The sequence below is a fragment of the Lactuca serriola genome, chromosome 8 (assembly GCF_051521515.1).
Source record: "Lactuca serriola cultivar US96UC23 chromosome 8, Lser_US96UC23_V15, whole genome shotgun sequence".
NCBI classification, from domain to species: Eukaryota; Viridiplantae; Streptophyta; class Magnoliopsida; order Asterales; family Asteraceae; genus Lactuca; species Lactuca serriola.
The window spans coordinates 133,653,436-133,675,142 of NC_136415.1; the positions used below are offsets into that span (position 1 = coordinate 133,653,436).

General features: G+C 35.9%; 1 protein-coding gene across 1 annotated transcript; it reads right to left on the bottom strand.

The window, feature by feature from the left end:
* Window positions 1-8,030: 8,030 nt before the first annotated feature.
* On the bottom strand, window positions 8,031-8,984 carry LOC145070944 (Ribosomal protein S30 family protein). The gene is made up of 3 exons (XM_079017891.1): window positions 8,829-8,984; window positions 8,536-8,673; window positions 8,031-8,220 (listed from the first exon to the last, which is right to left on the bottom strand). The coding sequence occupies exons 1-3, from the start codon at window positions 8,830-8,832 to the stop codon at window positions 8,174-8,176; spliced, it is 189 nt and encodes a 62-aa protein (XP_078874017.1). The 5' UTR covers window positions 8,833-8,984; the 3' UTR covers window positions 8,031-8,173.
* Window positions 8,985-21,707: the final 12,723 nt, after the last annotated feature.

The following is a 21,707-nucleotide window of genomic DNA, read 5'->3' on the forward strand; positions in this document are numbered from 1 at the left end:
AGTAGTCCGGATTTACAGAAATGATCATGAAATCAATATTGCAAATTAAAGTTTTATAATGTTCATTTACAAAATAAGTTACTATTTTATAATAACTTTATAAAAAATATCACCATTTCACGATGTCATCTAGTTTTAGTAAACTCCCTAAAAGCAATAATATAATGTATAAAACTAATAATTAATAGAACCAAGTTTAATGAAGACAAAACTGCACAAATGGTCCCTGTGGTTAGCTGAAAATTGTCGCTTTGGTCCAAAAAAGTTTGAACTAGCACCAGAGGTCCAAACTTTTCATTTTTTTATGAGTTTGGTCCAATTTGCTTTAAATATGTTTATAACGACGGTTTTGCCCCTTAATTTATCCTTTGTATTTTCTTTTTTAAATATTTTTATTATAGAAATTAAAAAGTACTCTCTCTCTCTCTCTCTCTCTCTTTCTCTCTCTTGCTCTCTCTTGAAGAAAAACCCACACACGAGGGGTTTTAACCACCATAAACCACTACTGCCACTAACCCATCTTCCCCACTGTTTTCTACGATTAGTCCCACCCACTCCTTCTCCAATCACTGCTAACTGATTCCCTCCTTTTTTATCACACCCTAAAACCTGAACGACGGAAACGTTCTGGGGCGGAGGACGTCATGTACAGTATTACAACAATGCATAATAGTAAACAAGCAACAACATCATCCATTGCATTAATAATATAATTTTAATACAAGTGTGTTCTGTAGTTTATAAAACACCAAAAATGAATAATCAAAATAGAGACGAGTCTTGAAAGCTTCGTCTTCTCAAAACCTGGTCATCGGTACCTGTGTACTGGTGACATGAGAATACAAGTTATATTGAAAGCATAGATCAGCATTAAATTTGGTGAGTTCATATGTATTTTAGTGTCATCGCTTGTATGAAAGTGTTTGTAAATGTTTGATGTAAATGTTTGTAAGTGTTTGTAAGTGTTTGTATCTCCTAGAAAATCCTATATTTTCTACTAAAAAGTAGCCTTCTACCAAGGCCCGAATATTCTGTTTGTTGTTTGCTTGTAAAAGTGTGTAATTTTCCCAAAGACAGACTATCATTTCTAAAAATATAGCTTACATTACCGTTTATGTGAGAAGATCACAATTTGAATGTAATGGGAAAATAATAATGATGTACTTGTAGTATTTGTATATAACTACTACTGTTGTACTAACTACCTTAAAACACGACGCTCTAAGGCATCGAAATGGTATGACATTAGTCACCCGTAGACCTGCAGGTCCCACTGTAGCTAGCAGCAAGGTGTAGGATAGTCAATCTCGTATAGATCTATACACCAATTCATGCTCTCCCTCCAGGAGACTCTGATTACAAAACACGACACAATAGTAGATTTCCATGTCATGAAGTAGTGGCTCACATTAATGTTATAGTGTTCTAGTGTTTGTATAGTATGTACTAGTGTGATGTATGTTCTCTCTGTTCTAGTGTATTGTATGTTCTCTTGTATAGTGTAGTGTATGTTCTCTTTGTTTCTCATCATAGTATGTTCTTTCTGTTTCTTATAATAGTATGTTCTCTTTGTTTCTCATAATAGTATGTTCTTTTTGTTTCTCATAATAGTAAGTTTGTAGTGACTCATGAATGAACTGACTCTTGTATGTTTCATTGTACTAGAAATAGTGAGTAGTGAACCTCTAAACTATACCTATTATAGTTTACTAGTAATGTTGTTTGAGCGACTGAGTGTGTTTGTACACCTTTGCTACCCAAAGGTGCTGAACTGATGTAGGAACTTTTATATCTATACACATATACATAATATATAACTAAGATCCAAACGACACTCGGACAAACAACCGGATACCCTAAGTCCACAACGAAACAAGGAACAGGAAATAAAGTGAGTTATCAGTCCTAAGTCCTTTCAACCTTACTTATATAACTATATACATATTGACATGATTTTGACAATATATAAGTTTAAAAGAGTTTAATAGAAAGTTTAACATATAAAAGAGTTTTAACCATTTGAATGGTAACAATTGACTTGATGTCAGTTTATAAAATGTTTTGAAGAGTTTGTTTGATAAAACAATTTGAAGTATAAGAAAATCCACTTGTTTGATAGTTATTAATCACATGTGATTGATATAATAACTTTAATAGTTCTACTTGTATTCCCCCCCCCCCCCTAAAAGCATTTAAAATCATTTAAAAGATAAGTTAAGGGGTATGAACTCACCTGCAGTGAGTGATACGAATGAAAGATCGATTTAGGATGCTAAGTGTCAAGTGAAGCCTCGAGCACAAACGGATCCTAATAGCATATAATGATACATATATGGATATAATTAGTTTATATACAACTAATCATTCAAGGAAACCACCTTAGGGACTAGGAAACACTTGGATTGAAGTGTTTAAATCACGAAGGAGTGCATCTAAGGGGTTTACGGCCACACAATGGGGTTTACGGCCATAGGTTTTACGGCCCTATGTGTTTACGTCCATACACTCATGAATACATATGCCTAAAAGTGTTTTATGGTCCTATTCAGCATCAAGGAAGTGTGCTTGACCCATTCCTAGCCTTAAGAAGAGTTTATGGCCAAACTAGGAGCCTTAACAAGGGTTTACGGCCAAGGGAGATGTCCATGGTCGTAAACTCTCATTGATCTTGGGAAATGGTTGATTTCAAGGGTGTATGTTAAGAGATTCTATAGTATAACTAGTATATGGAAGGATACTTACGTTTTGAAGCTTGAAGGGGGTGTTCACGGTCCAAGAACTAGTAGGTGTTCTTGGTGTTCTTGGTGTAAGTGTGAATACTTGAAGATCTAACCAAAATGAATGATTTCATGGATGAAATCAAAGGGTGATACTAGATTAAGAAGAATAACATCTAATAACATGGAAGGAATGCTTACTCTTTTAAAGATCAAGGTGAAAAATCTTTATGATAGTTGAGAGAGAATCCGAAATCTAGGCTTGGAAGTGTAAGGAATGACTAGAAATGAAGATAAAACTCATATATGGATATGAGTTTACGGCTAAGGAGGTTTTTCCGGCCGTAAACTCTAGTTTACGGCCGTAAACTCCTTATGAATGGAGTTTCCGGCTTGTATTCTGGACACTGCACTCTAGAATACACTTCCTAACATTCCTTCTTGAAGGTTCTAGGCTTATAACACTCAAATAGACCCTAAACAGTGCTAAAAGATAGCATAAACGAGTCTGACTTTGATTGAATTGAATGACTGTACAAGATAGAAATTTTGGGTTGTCACATTTTTCCCTCGTCATTTGTCGCCGAACAGAAAAGTAACGAAGGCAGCCTCGCCACCCCACTGTCACCGCTGCCAATGTAAAAAACAGCCACCACCACCTGCTATCGTCGAGATTTCACCAATACCTTATTGCTTTCATCCTTATTCCCTCTACAAACCAGTGAACACTAGAGGTGCTCTGATAATTCCTTCATCTGAATCTGGAATTTAATCTGATTCCCACAAATAAATCGATTTTTTGGGGATAAATACTCACACATAAATCAAATTCCATAAATGATAAACACACTCAAATACAGTGAGGTAGAGGATTCGTGCGCCGCTATTGCTCACCTGTCGAGATAGAAGAAGAAAAAAGATGCACGGTCGGAGAAGAAGATCGAACAAAGATTAAACAGATCGTGCGCCTTCAGATAACCTTTCTTCTCCGATTATGAAAGATCTAAGAAAGGGATGAGCTAGGGTTTGCAGCGATGATCTTTCTTCTCCGTCATCAATGTAGAATCCTTCTTCTCTAACACTAAGGTTTCGTAAATAGGTGGTGGTCCAATTGTAGGAGCAGGGAGGCATACAACAGTGGTGGTGATGGTTTTGTTGCTTCATCCTTGTTTCAAATCTATATCCCCTCCCAGCGAGGATGAAGTGTGGTGGAAGATTATAAAGGCAAACAATGGGAAATGGTTATGTCGATGAAGGTCAGGGCCTGAAGATAATGGAGGTGTATGGTCAGCATTCTCAAAGAGAGAGCGAGAGAGAGAGAGAGAGAGAGAGAGAGAGAGAGAGAAGAAGGATCGATTGTGAAAAGGGATCGATTTTGTAAAAAGGGGGCATACTGTCTAAGAGAGAGAGAGAGAGATTCTTTTTTATTTTTCTTTTAATCAAAAAAACATTTAAATAAATAAATAAATAAAACAGAAAAAGAAAATGTCAAGGGTAAATGTGTCATTTTAAATATTTTTAAATTACATTTGACCAAGGTCGCAAAAAAATGAAAACTTTAGACTTGTGTTGCTAGTCAAAATCTTTTTGGACCAAAATGACAATTTTAAGCAAACCACAAAGACCATTTGTACAGTTTAGTCTTTAATGAATTTTCGAATTAAAAATAAAATTTTTCCAAAGATTAAATTACAATTTTGGTATATAAGATTTATATGCATTTTCGCTTTTTAGTTTACTTTTAAATTTTTGATATAGCTTATCTCGATTGTTTTCAAAAGTTGTACTCATGATTCTTGTGGCTAACTTTGTCTAAAATGCTCCGTTAAATGCCTTAAAATAACGATATTGACATCATTTTTATTTTTTATTTTTTATTTTATATTTTTTCATATTATATTTATATTAATTATAAAATAAAAAGGTCTTACATATTTGACCCCCGCCCCACCACTATACCACCATCACCACCACAAATCATCACCCGACTAATCGTCATTACTCACAACCACTAATCACTACTAACCACCATTATTCATCACCACCAACTTGTTAGGCGTGTCAAACCCAACAAATAATAGGGGTACAACATACTCCAAATACACTGCTTTAATGCACTAAAAAGTAGTACAAGGCAAGCAGGGTCGAACCACAGAGACACGGGACAAAAGTCTATACCTCTTTGCGCAAGGTACTTTGGTCACAAAGGGGGGTTTTGTTTGCAAAAGTCAAATAATGAAAATAACAATCAACTTTGGAACATGCAGAAAAAGAAATAGATTTTTAACAAGTTGTAAAAGTGCTTCCAGTTCTAGTTCTCAATGTTGTCATTTAACCTGATTGTGACTTGATGTAATTTGTGATTACTATTCTAAGTTGTACCTGAAAGGTATTAACACGCTCTAATACCCCTCGCTTACCAAATTATCTAACCAAAACACGCTCTTTGACTAGACCTAGCTTTAGTCATTCAACCTAAACACGCTCTTAGATTGTATTGAAAAACTGCATTAAGTTTTGTACAAGCTTCCTAACAATGTTCATTTCTTCTCATACGCTCGGAAGTGTGAAGACATGTGATAAATGTTCTACAATAAGAAAACCTATTGTTTGTTACCAATCATTAACTTTATAGAACGATTAGGTGCCCTAAAAGTTAATTAACTACACAAAAATTCAATTCATGAAAGTGGCCAATCAAACACAAATCAAAATTAAGGATTCTAGTTTAAACAAGAACATAATCGCTAGAATAGAATCACAAATCAATCATCAAATCGCATGCTTCAAGTCAAGCAATCAACATGTTTTGAACAAGAACTAGAAACTAGGGTTTCTTAGCCACACATGGCTAAGAACAAATCAAACAAGAATAAAGATGGAATTGGAATATTTAATGCTTACAAAAAAGAAATCTAAAATGTTTGCAATGATTAGGTCTTCTCAAAAGCTCCAAGAAATATCTTAGAATCGCCCAAGATCGCCCCAAACTGCTCCAGTAACTGTCTTGCCTTCAAAAATGACGTTCTTGTATTTTTAATTAAATTTCACGTGCTTTCCATAAGAACATGCGTTTTTGGCATGGTCATGCCTTTTGTCCATGTATTTTTGGCATGGCCATTTGTCTTAACCATGTGTTTTTGGCATGGCCCATGCTTTTTGCTAAAATTCCAAAAAGTCTTCACTGTTGGCTCTATCTTCAATCTAGCTTCACCACGAGTCATGTTGCTCAACTATGAGATGATAAAAGACAAACACAACCCGTGTCGGTGTGACAAGAACCACGTTTCAAATGTAGTCCTTTGATATGAAGACAATGTAACACTGACTCAGGTTCCATCTTCATGTTTTCTGCCATGGAAAGACCGGTTCATCTTCTCTTCATGCTCCAAAGCTCCAAGCATCCATGCATCCAAGCTCCATGTTCCATGCTCCATAATGCCTACAAAATAAATAAAAAATGGTGAAGTACTAGGCATTCTTAATGAAATATGCAATTGCCCAAATAATTAACTAAATGCAGGAATTAGGTGTAACTTCTGGAAACCAGAGGGATGAGTTGTGACAAAAAATCAAAACTTAGACTATAAGTTGTAAAACTCGTCGAGTTAACTAATTACTCGTCCGAGTACTCCCTACTCGGCCCCTTACTGAAACGAACAGTGTTGTAAAGCTCATCAAGTTGGCTGATTACTCTTCCGAATACCCCCTACTCGAGCGAACAATGATGTAAAACTCAGTCAACTCGGTGATTAATATGTATAACATACTTAATGATTTATTATTTAACACACACATGTGATTATTACTATATATATATATATATATATATATATATATATATATATATATATATTCAATAATTATTAACGAAATGAGACTATTGTGTGTTTTTTGGTTTTTGTGTATTCATATGTATCTAATTTTGTTATATATTTCAATCAAACTTATGATTTTGACATATATAATTTTCTTATAAATATTGTGTATGAATTACCGAATCCAAATACTCCTGGGTACTCGCTACTCGGCAGTCGGCCGAACAGGTACGGAACAACGAGTTCAAAGTTCTAGAACCATGACTATAAGTGTATACATGTAAACCATATGGACCAAAATGGTAATTTACTCTTTTCCAAATCTTTGTCTATTGCATAAAGCATTTCCAACCCACCCATATGTCATTCATTCCTCCTTTATTTAACTACTAGTATGGTTATACAGTTAATTAAAATTTTAAAATAAAAAATAAAAATTATTAATCAATTATTTTAAATAAATTATTAATTAAGAGATTTTTTTTAGTTATATAAATTTTAATAATTAATTTAATTAAATAAATATGTGAAAGTTATATTACTTTATAATTTGTTTTAAGTTTATTTTAATTTTGATTCTAATATTATTAATTTAATGTAATTAGAGTGAGAAATTTAAATTTTGAAATTTAAAATGGAGAATCAATAGGTTTACAAATGACATGTATTAATTAGGAGATATATTATGGTGACACATGACGAAAAAAGAATAAAATATGCATTAATTATGAGGCCTAATAAGATCGACACATGTCAGAAGGAGAATAAAAACTATTCTTTTATTAGATAGGGAGATTCTTCTCCGAGCTCACCTCATTTTCCCCCCGAATAGTATTACCCCAAATACGAAGTAATAATATTCATTTATCCAAAAAAAAATAGGGATGAAGTTTCAATTGCCAATTTTAGTCCTTTTATTTTTCGACACTACTAGTTTATTTTTATCTATCAGTTATTATTGTAATGTAATTTATATTAAGTAATCATAAATATTAACTTTATTTTTTTGTGTATCGAATTCATATACAAAATTTAATACGTATTAACAATTTGAAACACCATAATATATTTTATAAAATCTTACAATTAAAATTATCTTACAAATATTATAACATATGTTATGCACAGGTTGACTACATTTATAGATTCTTGATGTACAAAATCATAATGTTTACGTCTTAAACCCAAACCGTATAGTAGCAGGAAACATCGGGTATTTATTGGTTGCAATCGATGATTTATTTGCAGTGTAACTAACTTTGGATTTATAGGATTAAAATCGATGATTTATACGTTGTATATTCTTGAAAATTTGTGTGAAGTTTTGATTACAACGAAATGGGAGCATAAAAGTGATTGTGAAGACTTTAATGAAAGTGAACGACCCTTGCATTCTCCCATGGTGAATCATGTATGTAGATATTGATGAATTAATTTGTTATAATAACAAGGTTATAGTATAAAATAAAAAGTTCAAATGAGAAAGTGTAAAAGATGTGAGAAAATGGTTGATACTCAGCAAAAGATTGATGAACATGACATAATTTTGTTAAACCAAAAAGCTAATCAAGTCTTTCTAAGCAAACATCAAAAACAATTTCAGGTAAAGACTGATGATGATCATGCTTCCTTCAGCTTTTACTTCTCCGATGAGTTTGGCCCTCTCTTCTTTCCAAAACCAACAACTGCACAATCAAAAATCAAAAAGATTCACAATTATCCCACAAATAGTTCATAATCTAAGTTTTGTTTAGTGTTTACAAACAATTGCCTAAAGAGACAATTCATGTTCACCATCTAAAGTGCATACGATGTGTTTATAAAGGAATTCAAACAATCAAGAACTGATACATCAAATAAAACTTCAAATTTTCGTTGGGTTTCTCGAAAAGCAAACAGCTTTATAGATCTAGATCAATATTAACATTAGTATGTTTGTGTACTACGGATAAACATCATCACATATGAATGAAAAATGAAAGCGGAAGCAACTATCTTACCAGCGGTGACGAAGCGGCGGTTGTATTGAATGCGCTTGTGAGCACGTCCACGTGGCTGTTTCTTCTTGTCCTGCTTCGCAACCTTTGGGGTTTGACCTCTCACTTTTCCGGCACGAGCCAATGATCCGTGAACCTTTCCTGTAAACAGATTGCAACCAGTATCATCACCAGTTGATGAATTAAACGCCGAATACACAGAAATTAAACACTAACACCTACATAAACCCTTAACCTACCACGGTTTCCAATCTATAACAAAAATAACTGATGAAAATGGAAGTTATTAAGATTACCCATGTTGAATTGAGGATTGTTTAGCTCTGTGTTGTCTTCTTTTCGGCTGGATCTGTTGTGAGAAAAGCAAATCAGGGATTTAGGGTTTAGGATTGGGAACGAACGATATATAATCCGGTTGGGCCGGTTATTTGGGCCTTTTCGATATTGGTTGACGTTTGTTTACATTTAACGGGCCATGTAACGACCTTGGGCTTCGACTTTTAGCCTTACACTTGTTTTTAATTTATACGTTGTAGACTACTTATATTTATTTTCGCAATTAATAATTTAAGTATAAATACATATTTAATCATGGGTATGGTATTAATATGTCAAGATTATAAAGGGAATATAAGTCATAAAATTTCAGGAAAAAAAAAGTATAACCGTCCAAATAAATAATAGAATATAATTATTGTCCAAAGTTTGTCTTCTATATAGAGGTTACCTATGAATTAATTATATGGCCACTGAATAGATTCTTAGTTGTTTTTTTTATTTGTATATTTTAACCAAAAGGTTTTCGGTCTCAAAAAATAATGTGTATTCGGCAATGTTGGAGAATTCGACAATGTTCTTAGACGTCTTAGCTAACAACTAGGACATGGATAATTGATGTAGATGATCCTTATCTTCTTCAATCAAATGAACTTAACATGTCTCTATCGGCAATTTTTTTCTTTTGGAAGGGGGTATTTGGACTAGCTTTTACGCATCAACTAGTCTCTGCTACAAACATGAGACTATGCATCATGCTCTAGAGTCATTGCAAGTGAACTTTTATGTCTATAGAGGTTGAGTATTGTCACGATTTAAACATAACTCAATAGGTTATCCATTATATCTTCAACATGTCTTACCAAATCACCACAACCCAAGTGGTTGTCAATTTTGAATTGCTAGTAACTAGTAACTACAAAGGTTGGGTTTTTGCCACAGTTATCACTTAGGGCTCGAAACAAATTAGGTTCTGTTGATGGCTTATGCTCATGCCCTAAGAACAATGAGGTCAAAAGTAGACTATAGGACATGGAAAATGTCTGTTGTCTTGTCGTGGATTTTAAATTTCATGCATGAAAATCTTAATGTCTAAGACATTTTCTTAGAGTTTGGTTGCATACTTAATGTAATAAGCTAAATGTCTTGTATAAAGAAATTGGTGCTTTAACAAATCTTACTATTTTTGTCTATATATGATGCTTTAAAGGATTCCACTCTTCATTCTCTACAAATAAAGTTGATGCAATTTTCAATGAAAAGTTAAATTTCCTTCTACAAAACCTTCCTATTTTTCTTTCTACTCATTGGGTTATGACATGTGTCATGATCAAACGATAAGATGAGAAAAGATAGTGGATTACACATGACAATCAATGAATATGTAAGAGGATGAAGTATAAGCATAAAGTAGGAATCAATTTAATTTTTTTTATTTTCAATTGATCTTTGTGAATCCTTTTTGGGAGGCATGAGTAATATTTTAATGTGTGAACTATTTTCATATGTTCTAGAGAGGAATCCTATAACATTCGGCCTTTCTCTCTGAAATGCTCAATTTAGTGGTTTGGTCTAGGCTTTACAATGTAATAGTAGGGGGTGTTGGTAGCTTGTTTTGTAATAGTTTACGGTTGTAATGAGTTTACGGCCGTAAACACCTTACAGTCGTAAACTCTTCTCGGTCATGTGGTGTATAAATAGTGGGTTAGTCAGACGTTTTATGGTTGTTGATACCTTTAGAGTTCACGGCTTCCATCAAATTGTACCCGACGTTTATTGCTATAAAACGTGTGCAAGCTTTGTTTGTTCTTCTTTTGTGTTTATTATTGCTTTATGTGATTGTGTTTGCTTTTGATCTATGGTAAGATCTGTTATTTGGACCTTACAATTGGTATCAGAGCAGAACCAGTGTCAAAGGCTTTCTACAATCGATTTTGGAGCAAGGTTTTATTGGACTGAGAGCAAGTTCGTGTTTTTCTACAAAAGAATTTTTGGTTTCATCGAGAAACTGAAATAATCGTTATTTACGGCCCAAGTTTACGGCCGTAATCCCTATTTATGGCCGCAATCTCGTCATAGTTCTTCAACCGTGAACTGCTTTCTTGAACCGTAAATCCGGAATCGAAGACCGTATTCTTAAACCGTAAAACCTTGGACAGTGAATCTAAATTCAATTCTTGCACCATGAACCTTGAACTGTATTCTCCTTTCAACCGAAAACTTTATAGTTTACGGCCGCAAATTCATTTTTGGCAGTGAACTCCTTTTTTACAGTAAATCGGATTTTAACTAAATCAGTTTATATTTTAATTTGAACCTTAATTAATTTTAATTGATTATTAAAAATGGAATCTCAAAGTCAAAACCACTTTCAAGAGCTTGATGCTGTCATGGGTACCACCATGCGAATTCCAAGGTTAATGTCTGCTGATGGGTTTCCGAGTGGAAGTATAGAATAGAAAAGTACATAAAAATGAAAGATTTCAAGTTGTGGAAATGTGTCATCAAGAATCCAGTCAGAGTAACCACTACAGTTGCGGGGCAAGTGGTTGATAAGAAAATAGAAAATTATACTGATGAAGACTTTGAAAGTGTGGAGGAGCAGGAAAAGGCGTTGGCCATCTTGACCATGGCCTTGTCACCAAACATTCTTCAGGGGTTCAGAGAGTATACCTCGGCTAAAGCTTTGTGGGAGGCCCTGATTGAGGTATATGAAGGAAATGAAGATATGCGAGAGAGTCGCCAGGATATGCTGCGACAATGTTTTAATATGTTTAATTATGTTCCTGGAGAGACCCTTGAATCACAGCTGCAGCGGTTCACAACTCTCAATACATAAATGACTGTGGCTGGAATTTTCTACACAAAGTCTAAAGTGAACAAGAAGCTACTGAATGCTCTCCCAAAATCTTGGGACATGAATGTAGCTGTCATTAAGAAAACTAAGGATCTCAGCCGCCTCTCTCTCGCTGAAGTGATGGCAGTCATCAAGGCATGTGATATTGATGACAAGCAGCGGGAAATTAACCATGTGAACTTGTATTCAGCTGCGAATCTTGGCATTTCCTCTAACAATGCTCTTTCATCTTTTTCTGTTTCTCATCCCTTTGCAGGTTCATCATTTAATCTACCTCCTTCGCAAGCTCAGACTCAAACTCCATCGGCTTCTTCTGCTTCAGCCATGCCCATCTCGTAAAATCAATCATTTATGGCTGCTCAAGCTGCTTCATCCTCAACTGGAGCTTCTTCTTCAAGGGGAAAGGAGGGTGATGAGAATCTTTCTCTTGCTTCGGGACTAGTCAATTGCTACAATGCGCTTATAGCCGTGGATCTTCCACCTCAACTGTCATTTGCTAATCTTGATCAGATCCACCCTGAAGACGTTGAGGAGATGGACATTACTTGGCAAATTACCATGGCAGTCTTTAGAGCGAAGCAATTTGCCAAGAAGACTGGAAAGAATAACTAGGGGATGAATGCTGACAAGAAGGTTGGGTTCAGCAAAGGAAAGCTACGATGCTTCAACTGCCACGAGCCAGGGCATTTTGCTCGTGATTGTCCACAGCCAGACAAAAGACTCAATAATGATAGGACAGTGGTTACAATTGGAAACAATCGTAGTGGCAATCAAATAAACAACAAGAAGGCTATGGTCGCTTACTCATTTGATTGGGAGGATCAGATGCAAGCCTTGAACCTATCTAGACGTGAAGCTGCCCACCTGGCACAAGTTTGTGATGATGCCCCAGCAGAGATTGTGGCAGCCGAAAATGAGATGAAGGAGCTGCAGTTTGCATTGATGGTATCCTCTTCTCATGAACCTAATTCAGCCAAGGTAAGTCTTCCATCATGCTCTCAAGCCTGTATTAACTATGTTAAAACTCTGCATAACAAAATTGAGACATTAGGCAGTGAAGTAAAAAATCTTAAGATTCTTCGTGAACTTAATGAAAAATTAATAAGGGACGTAGAGGACCTTAGATATGAAGGGTACCAACTTAGAAATGGTCAAAAACCACTCAAAGCTCAATTGGAATAAAAAAATATGGATTTTAGGAGACTTCAGGAAGACTACAGTAATAAATGTGAAAATTATGATTATGCAGTCAAATAGAACGTTGGGCTAGTGGCTGAAGTTGAATCTTTGAAAGGAAAATTTGAAACCGCCAAACTTGATGTTAGAAAATATGATTTTTCAAGTGAGGTAGTTGCAAATATGACAGACCAAACCATGCAATTTAAGAAGAATCAATCAAAAGATCTAGGGTATAACCATGTGCCCCCTCCCTTTAATCATTCATATGTGCCCAAGCCTTTGTCCAAAGATGAGATTGCCAATGAATCATTTATGGTTTATGGCAAGCCATCTGGTTTTATTTCGGGAGGATTTATTAATGTTGAAAGTACTAACATTTCTACTTCTCCTGCAGATCAATCCTTGAATCAGTCAAAGCACGAAGTTGAAGGATATGTTTCTGAAAATAAAATCGAGTCTAAACCTGAAGCTTTAGTTTTAAATAAACACAATATGTTTTCTGATGTTTCAAAAGACAATGTTTTTTGTGATGGTGTTTTTATTGCTTCTGATACTGTTTTGAATGGTTTGGAAAAGTCTAGTTTGAACAATTTGGTTGACAATTTGGATGTGTGTGATAATAATTTTGAGAAACCATCAACATCACAAACTTTTCCATCTAATGTACCCTCGCTTGCTTCACAACCTAATTCATGTTCATGTTCTTGTGAGAGAAGTAGGGGTGATAGTATGGAAAATAAATTTGATCAATGTAGCACAAGTTATAACAGTAACAAACATATTTGTTTTAATTATGGTGTTGGTGGTCATATAGCTAGAAATTGTCAAAATCGCATGTTTGTACATTTCGAACTTCCAAGAGGAGAGAACGAATTCAAAGGAAGGTCTTTAAATAGAAAATCCTCTAGAAATCGCTCTCGAAATGATGATTGGGCAAATGAACGGAGTAGAAAACGGGTTGTTTTTCAAAAACATAAAAAGGTTTTTCATCACCAAGTCTCAGGCAGTTTGCCAAAACCGAGCACGACCAAGCCAAGGTCAGATTCGTCAAGAAACCACAGTGGGTCTTCAACCAACTCTGGTAGAAAACTCACAGGCTTTAAGCAGACTGATAAACATTCCACTTCTAAATCAACCGGGATTTTTAGAAAACCTAATTATCAATGGCTGCCCAAACTTGCTCCCTATTTATCATTTGTGTCCTCTGAGAAATCCGAATGTTATAAATCTGAAAAGGCATCAGGATCACCTAGGAAGGTAATGATCTAGGTTCCCAAATCTAATTAAACCCGCACATTTTGCAGGGACGGTTGCGGGGAAATATCGTCAGACCCTGGTTCGTCGATAGCAGCTGTTCCCGGCATATGACGAGAGATATCACCCAACTGCACAACATTCAATCATTTAATGGGGGATATATCTCTTTTACGGGTGGAGAAGGTGGTAAAATCACTCAAAGAGGAACTATCTCGAATGGGGTTTTAAGTTTTGAGAATGTTAATTTTGCTCACGAGTTGAAGCATAGTTTGTTAAGTGTCTCTCAGATCTGTGACAAGGGCTATTCGACGCATTTCACTGACAAGGAATGCATGATTCTCAAGCCAGGATTTGTCATCCCAGAAGAGTGGATTCTCGTAAAATCTAAAAGTGATGGGAATGCCTATATCATTGATATGAATAGCAATCTTCCAGAATAAGTTACGTGTCTTTTCTCCAAGATCTCCGAACAATCTGCAATGTTGTGGCACAGAAGATTAGGTCATGCTAATGCAAAGAACTTGAATCATCTTGCGAAGAATGAGATGGTCCATGGATTGCCTGTCAAGGACTTCATCACGTTTGAAAAATGTTTGTCATGTGCAAAAGGAAAGCATCATAGAAAGCCACACCTGCCAAAACAAGTCAACTCAATTAGCCAGGTGCTTCAATTGCTACATATGGATTTGTTTGGTCCAGTAAACGTCCTCAGCATCAACAGAAGTTCTTATTGTCTGGTTGTGATTGATGATTTCTCTCGGTTTACGTGGCTTTTCTTTCTATCCAACAAAGTTGGAGTTGCTGACTTGATCAAGAAGTTCATTGTATTAGTTGAGAACAAAACTAACAATCGAGTGAAGGCGCTTCGTACCGACAATGGAACAGAGTTTAAGAATTCTATTCCTGATCATTTTTGCGCACAAAAAGGTATATTGCGTCAATTTAGTTCTGCTCACACACCCCAACAAAATGGTGTTGCTGAAAGAAGGAACAGAACGTTAAAAGACGCCGCAAGAACGATGTTGTGTGATTCAAAACTACCAGTTTTTTTGGTCGAGGCAATAAACATTGCCTGTTATGTTCAGAATCGAGTGTTAATCAACAAAGCTCAGATGAAAACCCCGTATGAAATCTTCTATGGTCACAAGCCATCAGTCAGTCACTTCCGTGTATTTGGCTGTCCTTGCACCCTTCTTCACTTAGATGCCAGCCCGAAGCTCAATGCAAAAGCCGATGACTGTTACTTTGTAGGGTATGCTGCTCGCACGGCCTATAGAGTCTATAACAAGAAGACAAAGCAAATTGTGGAATTGTATGACGTGCGTTGGTTGGAAGAAAACGAGACGGACGCTAAAGTGGGTCCGGATTGACTGTTTGATTACACATCCCTATTCAAATCAATAAATGTGTCTTCAATTGGCTCATCTAGATTTGTTTCTGGTTTGAAGAAGATCTATGAAGACGAAGACGAAGAATTTGTTTACATATCTCCATCAGAATCCCCTTCCTCATTCACAAAGAAGTCTCCGGTTTCATCTGAGGGGGAGTCTCCAGTTTCATCTGAGGGGGAGTCTTCTACTACACCTGAGGGGGAGTCCGCTGCTACACTTCAAGGGGAGTCGTCTATGCAACATGATAGTCCTAAATCTTCAGTCCAAATTGATTCTCCAGATGCTGAAACTACACCTCATATTTCAATAGAGAAAGAGTTATGTCCTAATGATGCTTCCGCTGTCTCTTCAACTTTTATGGAACTACTCTTTCCTGAACTTATCTCAAATGAGTTTGTAGCAGAGCCGTCTGGAGCGGCTCAATCAGCAAATGAAGGAGGTATCAATATTCACACTCTTCATGTCTCTCTCAATGACATTAGCCAAGAAATACCTTCAATGATTCAACGCGATCATCCGATCGACAACCTTATTGGTCAGCTAGGTGATGGTGTTAAAACCAGAAGTCAGAGTGGATACGTTAATGCTTGCCTTTACTCTTGCTTTATTTCTCAAATAGAGCCCAAGAATGTTGAAATGGCTCTGAATGAACCTAGCTGGGTAGATGCAATGCATGAGGAATTGCACCAATTTGAAAAACTCAGTGTTTGGAAGTTAGTTGAGCTGCCAAAGGGCAAGAAGTCTCTTGACACACGATGGGTTTATCGCAACAAGCAGGATGATTCAGGGGTTATTATACGAAATAAAGCTCGATTAGTGGTTCGTGGGTTTCGACAAGTCGAGGGTCTTGATTACACTGAAGTTTATGCTCCAGTAGCTCGCCTGGAGGCTATTCGTATCTTCCTGGCATATGCTTCCTACATGAACTTTACTGTTTATCAAATGGACGTCAAGACTGCCTTCTTGTATGGCAAGGTGAAGGAAGAAATCTACGTTGATCAACCTCCTGGGTTCGTTGATTCAAAATTTCCTAATAATGTCTACAAGTTGGACAAGGCATTGTATGGGTTACATCAGGCTCCTCGAGCGTGGTACACAACTCTAACAAAGCATTTGCTCGAGCATGGTTATTCACGTAGCACCATTGATCAGACTTTGTTTATCAAGCATGTTGGAGATGATCAAATTCTTGTGCAAATCTATGTTGACGATATCATCTTTGGATCAACCAGTCCGCAGCTCTGTAGAGAATTCGAAGGTGTAATGAAGAAGCGGTTCAAAATGAGTTTGTTGGGAGAAATGACCATGTTTTTGGGGCTTCAGGTTAAACATAATTCAACCGAAATCCTGCTACATCAAGCCAAGTATGTGGAGGATATTCTTGAGATGTTTGAGTTTCGCGATGCTAAGTCTGTCGCAACACCAATGGCTGAACGACCTCTTCTGACTCCAGATCCTAAAGGCGAATCCGTAGATCAGACTCACTATCGATCGATGATCGGATTGCTGATGTATCTTACTGCAAGCCGACCTGACATCATGTTTGCATTTTGTCAATGCGCACGTTATCAGGCTAATCCTAAACTCTCACATCTTATTGCTGTAAAAAAAATTCGGTATATCAAAGGTAGCACAAAATTGAGTCTTTGGTATCCGAAGAATTCTGACTTTAATCTTTATGCTTTTACTGACAGTAATTATGGAGGCTGTGAGCTTGCAGGAAATCTACCTCAGGATGATGTCAGTACCTAGGTGACAGACTAGTTTCGTGGCAATGCAAGAAGCAACACACTGTCTCAACTTCCACATCAGAGGCGGAATACGTTGATGCATCAGCTTGTTGCTCTCAAGTTATCTGGATCCAACATCAGCTATTGGACTACAGTTTGAATTATTTTGAAACCCCCATTTATTGTGATAATGAAGCTGCCATTCAAATTGCCAAAAACCCAGTCCAACACTCTAAAACCAAGCACATCGACATTAAAATTCATTTCATCAGAGACTGTTATGAACGTTCGCTAATCCGGCTGGAACAAGTCCACACTGATAATAATGTGGCGGACTTATTCATTAAGCCATTTAACAAAGCTCGCTTCGATGTGCTTGTAGGATTTCTGAAAATGATACGTTTTGAGGATTAAGTTTTTTTTTTTTTAATTTTATTTTTTTTCTTCAACTAAATTTTCAATTTTTATTTTTCCCGCTTTTATTTTCTCTTTATTTTAATTTATTTTTAACTTTATTTCATTTTTAGTTTATTTTTGTTTCTTGTTTCCTTAGGATAGATTAAATTTGCGCATTTTGTTTTTTCCTTTTCTTTTTATTCTCACCCATGCACAAATTTAGGGGGATAAATAATCAAAAAATCCAAAAACAATAAAAATAAAAAAAATCCAAAAACAATAAAAAAAATAGAAAAGTTTAAAAAAATATATATTGCTGACATTGTCGTTTGTATGTGTTGTGATGGGAAATGAAATTAGCAAGTGATAACGGACAATCTGAATCAGCGTAACGTACCTAAGTTGAATTGTCTACGCTCTGTGTTCGATGCGCTGGTAGGCACGAAAGATTTTAAATGGACTTGACTAGGGAGAGTTGAACCTAATGAATTTAAGGACTTGACAAACTTTGACCTAGTTAGATCCGTTTAACCTGATGTCACGGCGCTCGGATAGGTTGAGCAGGGAGATATACATGGGAATCTACCGGTCACATTAAATAACCCGTATCTAGAACTGTGGATTCACTTTTCCCCGATGTGCGGATTCTGTCCTTAATTCTGGTTGGATGGGGCGACTGGTAAATTCCGATAACTTAGGTCTGTAGAATATCATTTTCTTTCTTTCCGTCTGTTAGTCATATGTTGTCTCCTTTACATGACTTCCAATCCGACCTGGTACACAACATATGCAACTCTATTTCTTTGCAGGCTATATATATGAAATTCCTCTCATCTGTTAGCCATATGTTGTCTCCTTTGCGTGACTTTTAATCCGACCTGGTACACAGCATATGCAATCTTCTACTTCTCAACCCCTCTGAAACAATAAGTAATAGTATTCTGAATCTATCATCTCTCTGAATGGTTGTCTGCTCACCCGGTGTAAGGAGTACTCTGAAAGTTCTTGATGGTTGGGGCATATCAGGAAGCGGGAAACATGTTCTAGTACACTTAAAATTGAACACATACAGATTGTCTGTAGATCTCACTGCTCAATTTAGGTGGACAACAATATCCCTAGTTGTAGTCCGTTAAATGGTCTTAAGAAAAAGTTATTTAAGAATTAGGGCCAATCATGATAATAAAGTTACTATTAGATATATGCATATGTCATGTCATTGGTAAATTGTCCAAATCTGTCACAAATTTTTTGTGTTTAAGTGAACCACAATATTGGCGATCAATCAGACAAAGATGTGAAGATAAGGGTACCGACAAGTAGAATAAGACTGTCCAACAACTTTGATCCCAGCGTCACAAAATTAGTCACAGTAGTTAAAATTTTAGACTATGTTTTGTTAAAGCTAAATTATTTTATTTTTGTGCATAATTAAATTTTAATGTCATTTTAATTATTTTTGTGCATAATTAAATTTTAATGTCATTTTAATTTTATTTTATGTTTATTTTTATTTTTTTATTTTTTTATTTTATTTTATTTTATGTTTATTTTTATTTTTAGCAATTAAATTTTTAAGTTTTTTTAAAAAACTTTTAAATTTATTTTTATCTTTACTTTTTGTACAAAATTAAGTTTTTTTTTATTTTATTTTATTTTTAATTTTATTTTTTAATTTTTCTTTAGTAAAAATAATCCTCAGAAAGTTTTTTAAAATTTAATTGTGTTGGAAATTGCTCAATACTGTGTAGTTATCAGGTAAATGGTAAAAAGGGGTTAATATAGGGGTATATTGCCAGAATCCCCTCATTCACGAGATTTCGGCCGCAAACTGCACATGTCACTCTCTCTCTCTCTCTCTCCCTTCAAAAAAAATTCGTCAAATTTCGCAAATATGATTCAACAATCTCGTAGGTAATGAGTTCTAGATCATAAATATATGTTTTATTGTGTTTTTCACTGAGTCATTTGAGCAGAAATCGAAGAAAACGGTCCGAAGGAGCTTACGGCCGTAAGCTTGGGCCGTAAACTCTGTTCTAGGGCCGTAAACATCTTTTAACCGTGAATGAATTACGACCGCAAGCTTCTTTTGATTATTGTGTTGTTTTGTGACTATATTCTCTTGATTAAATACGTGTTTTTCAAGATTGGTGTTCATCGGCCGTAAACTGTGTTCTTCGGCCGTAAACTCAGAATTCACGACCACAAATTTTGTTCTTGGGCAGTGAACTGTCTGTGTTTGGTGTCTTGGCCGTGAACTCTGAGTTTTACTTGAGTAATTTTTGTTTTGATCAAATTTTCTAAATAAAATAATTTTCTTTTTGGGATCAAAATAAAATTAATATTTTGAATGTTCATTTGGCATATTTTTTCTTACTTATTATGGTTGAGTGCAGGAAACGGCAAACTTGAAATTCGCGAATATGCACAATCTTGCTATTGTGCTTGCAGATCCTCCACCTGTTCATTCATACATGCGATCCATGATTCACAGGCTTCGGGAGTGCTGTCTGGCGTCCGCTATCAAAGTAAACCCTGTTGTGTATCAAAATTTAATCAGAGAATTTTGGGCCACTGCCAGCACGAGCATGGATAATGACGGTCATTTCACTGTAAAAGCTATGGTTCAGGGTCGTGAAATCGTGATCAATGAAAGCTTCATCAGAGACACACTGCTAATCGATGATCAACCTAATTTCCCTACAGAGATTGGGATTGAAGACACACAAAGAATTCTCAGAAGGATGAGCTACGAAGGCACTTCACCTCTGACCTTAAAGAAGCTTCTGCATCCATATTGGAGGTTTTTAGTGCATGTGTTCGTCAGCTGTGTTTCAGGTAAAAGATCAAGAGCAGACGAAATTTCTCAGCAAACTACTGGTGCACTTGTTTCTCTTGCTGCAGGGGTGAGATTCAATTTCTCAAGATTCATCCTGGAAGAGTTTGTTATCAACATCAGAGCCTCAACTCGATGTACGTTCTTGTTATATCCTCGATTCATACAGTTGTTTATCAACACTCAATTTCCAGAAGTGAGAAAGGAGGGTGAAACTCTAGATATGAAGTCTTTGGGTCCTCACACAGTAGGACTCATCAAGCAAAACGAAGAGGAAAAGTTGTTTTTCAAGGATTGTACCCTCTTGAGAAATTTAGGAAGTTTACTGAGCTAGATGAACCTACAAAATCCTATGGTTCATCTGAGCAAAATTCTTCTGAGCCAGCACCTACTGAGAAGTCTTCTCCAAACAATCTTGTTATTGATATTTCTGAGGATGAAAGCACTGAAAAAGAAGATACCCCCACTCATGAGGCTCAATTGGCTGTGGAACATGACAATGTATTTGATCGTACTCAAGATGATGATTTGGGAATGAATGTAGAGTTTGGGGAGAATGTTGGGGGAGATAAGAATGATTCTTTAAGTGACCTTGACCTCAACGGTTTTGATCACGATGATATTGCTGTTTCATTAGCCAGTAGTGCTAACTTGGCATCAAATGAGAATCTTGACACTATTTTCAACAATGTCAATGATGTTGTTCCTTCGACAACTGAGACAAGGGAGACAAATGAAGTTTTTGAGACTACAACCCCTTCTACAGGTCAACCGGTAAGTGTTTCTGATGGGATTAAAACAACTTTTAATCTATGAAGATCGATTAGATCTTGAACAAGTATATGAATATGAAACAGCAAGAACATAATATTAAAACAAAGTAGAACGCAATATTATGAACAAAACAGCTTGAATCAATCGTGTCGAATGATTAAATAAAATCCTTAGAAGAGCTCGATTAAGAACATCAACTGTAAAGGATTGGAAGATTACAAGAACGATTACTGGAAAAATATTGTACTCTTGATAAATCGCTATTTCGATAATCTCTAGAATCTTAACCTAATATGCATGCAAGCATTAACTTATATACAATACATAAAAGGCTCTCGGTTGGACAGGCCCAAACCGGAGAATAAAAGTCTAATCTAACGAGCCCAAAAGACGCAACATTAAAACTCTTTTCAGCCCAACAATCTCCCCCTTTGCGTCAATTTGGAGCGAGACCTTCACTTCCTACTTGGGCCGGCGGC